Genomic DNA, 1,013 nt, shown 5'->3' on the forward strand with positions numbered 1-1,013 from the left:
CGTCGTCGTCTCACCTAGGAATGTGTTACTTATATACTCCGATATCTGGCTACCAGATTTGCTCGATTCGGCCAAGTGACTCAACTCTTTCGTTAGCATACGTTTAAACTGAATAAAATAATAACATAATAATAATAATAAATAAATAATAATAATTAATAAATAATAATAATCAATCAATTTAAAAATTTTTCTTCCCAAACTCCTTTCCTGCGATTTCGACTGAACTTTATATACGCAGTTTTGGTTGTGATAGATAGATATATAAAAGACAACATATACACACACACATACACAATAATTGAAAGCGCACATACACACATAAATACACGCAAACACACACAGACACATACATACACACGCAGTCAAACATACACACAGGCAAACAAACACACACACACACAGATTGGGTCTTGAGGTACGGTCAGAAATCGAAAATAGATATATAAAAGTAATTTGAAAAGAGAGATTCTTCTGTTATAATTATAATTGTTTATTATTAATTAATAATAATTATTATTAGTAGTATTATTAGTAGTAGTATTTTTAATATTATTGTTACCTTAGACGTAGCCAAATCTCCGACGGATCTGTGTGTTTGAATGGCCTCCAGCTGATCCAAGCACCAATCGAGGTCGTCCAGGATTTCCAGAGAAAATTCTTCTGGTGGTCAAGATGATGATAGATAGTCATCATGATGATAGCGGTGGCGGCGGTGGTGATGATGATGATGATTGTGGGGGGTAATAGTGATGATGATGACGATGACGTGCTAACAAAAAGCAAGAAATATAAATTATAGCTGACAAAGTGTAAAAGAACAAACAAAACATAATAGTAATAATAAATGTAATAATAATAAAAAAAATAATAATAATTGTTATTATTCTTATTATTACAAATAAAGAAGAACAAGTTTTTTAAAAAGTCGCACCATGAAATAATGTATTCATGTTGTTGTTACTGTTAGCTGTTAGCAAAGTTGTTGCCGTCAGTGTAGATGGTGATGTAGT

The 1,013-nt window shown here is 31.9% G+C and overlaps 1 protein-coding gene across 1 annotated transcript in view; it reads right to left on the bottom strand.

Moving 5' to 3' along the window:
* The window catches only part of HELRODRAFT_139196 (hypothetical protein), a gene marked incomplete at both ends in the record, with an annotated part of 20,348 nt that extends 19,684 nt beyond the window's left edge, over nucleotides 1-664 (bottom strand). The window contains 2 exons of the mRNA XM_009020353.1: nucleotides 15-108; nucleotides 563-664. Of these exons, the coding sequence (XP_009018601.1) occupies nucleotides 15-108; nucleotides 563-664 (196 nt within the window). The remainder of the gene's footprint in view (nucleotides 1-14; nucleotides 109-562) is intronic.
* Nucleotides 665-1,013: the final 349 nt, after the last annotated feature.

Source organism: Helobdella robusta (assembly GCF_000326865.2).
Source record: "Helobdella robusta unplaced genomic scaffold HELROscaffold_27, whole genome shotgun sequence".
NCBI lineage: Eukaryota > Metazoa > Annelida > Clitellata > Rhynchobdellida > Glossiphoniidae > Helobdella > Helobdella robusta.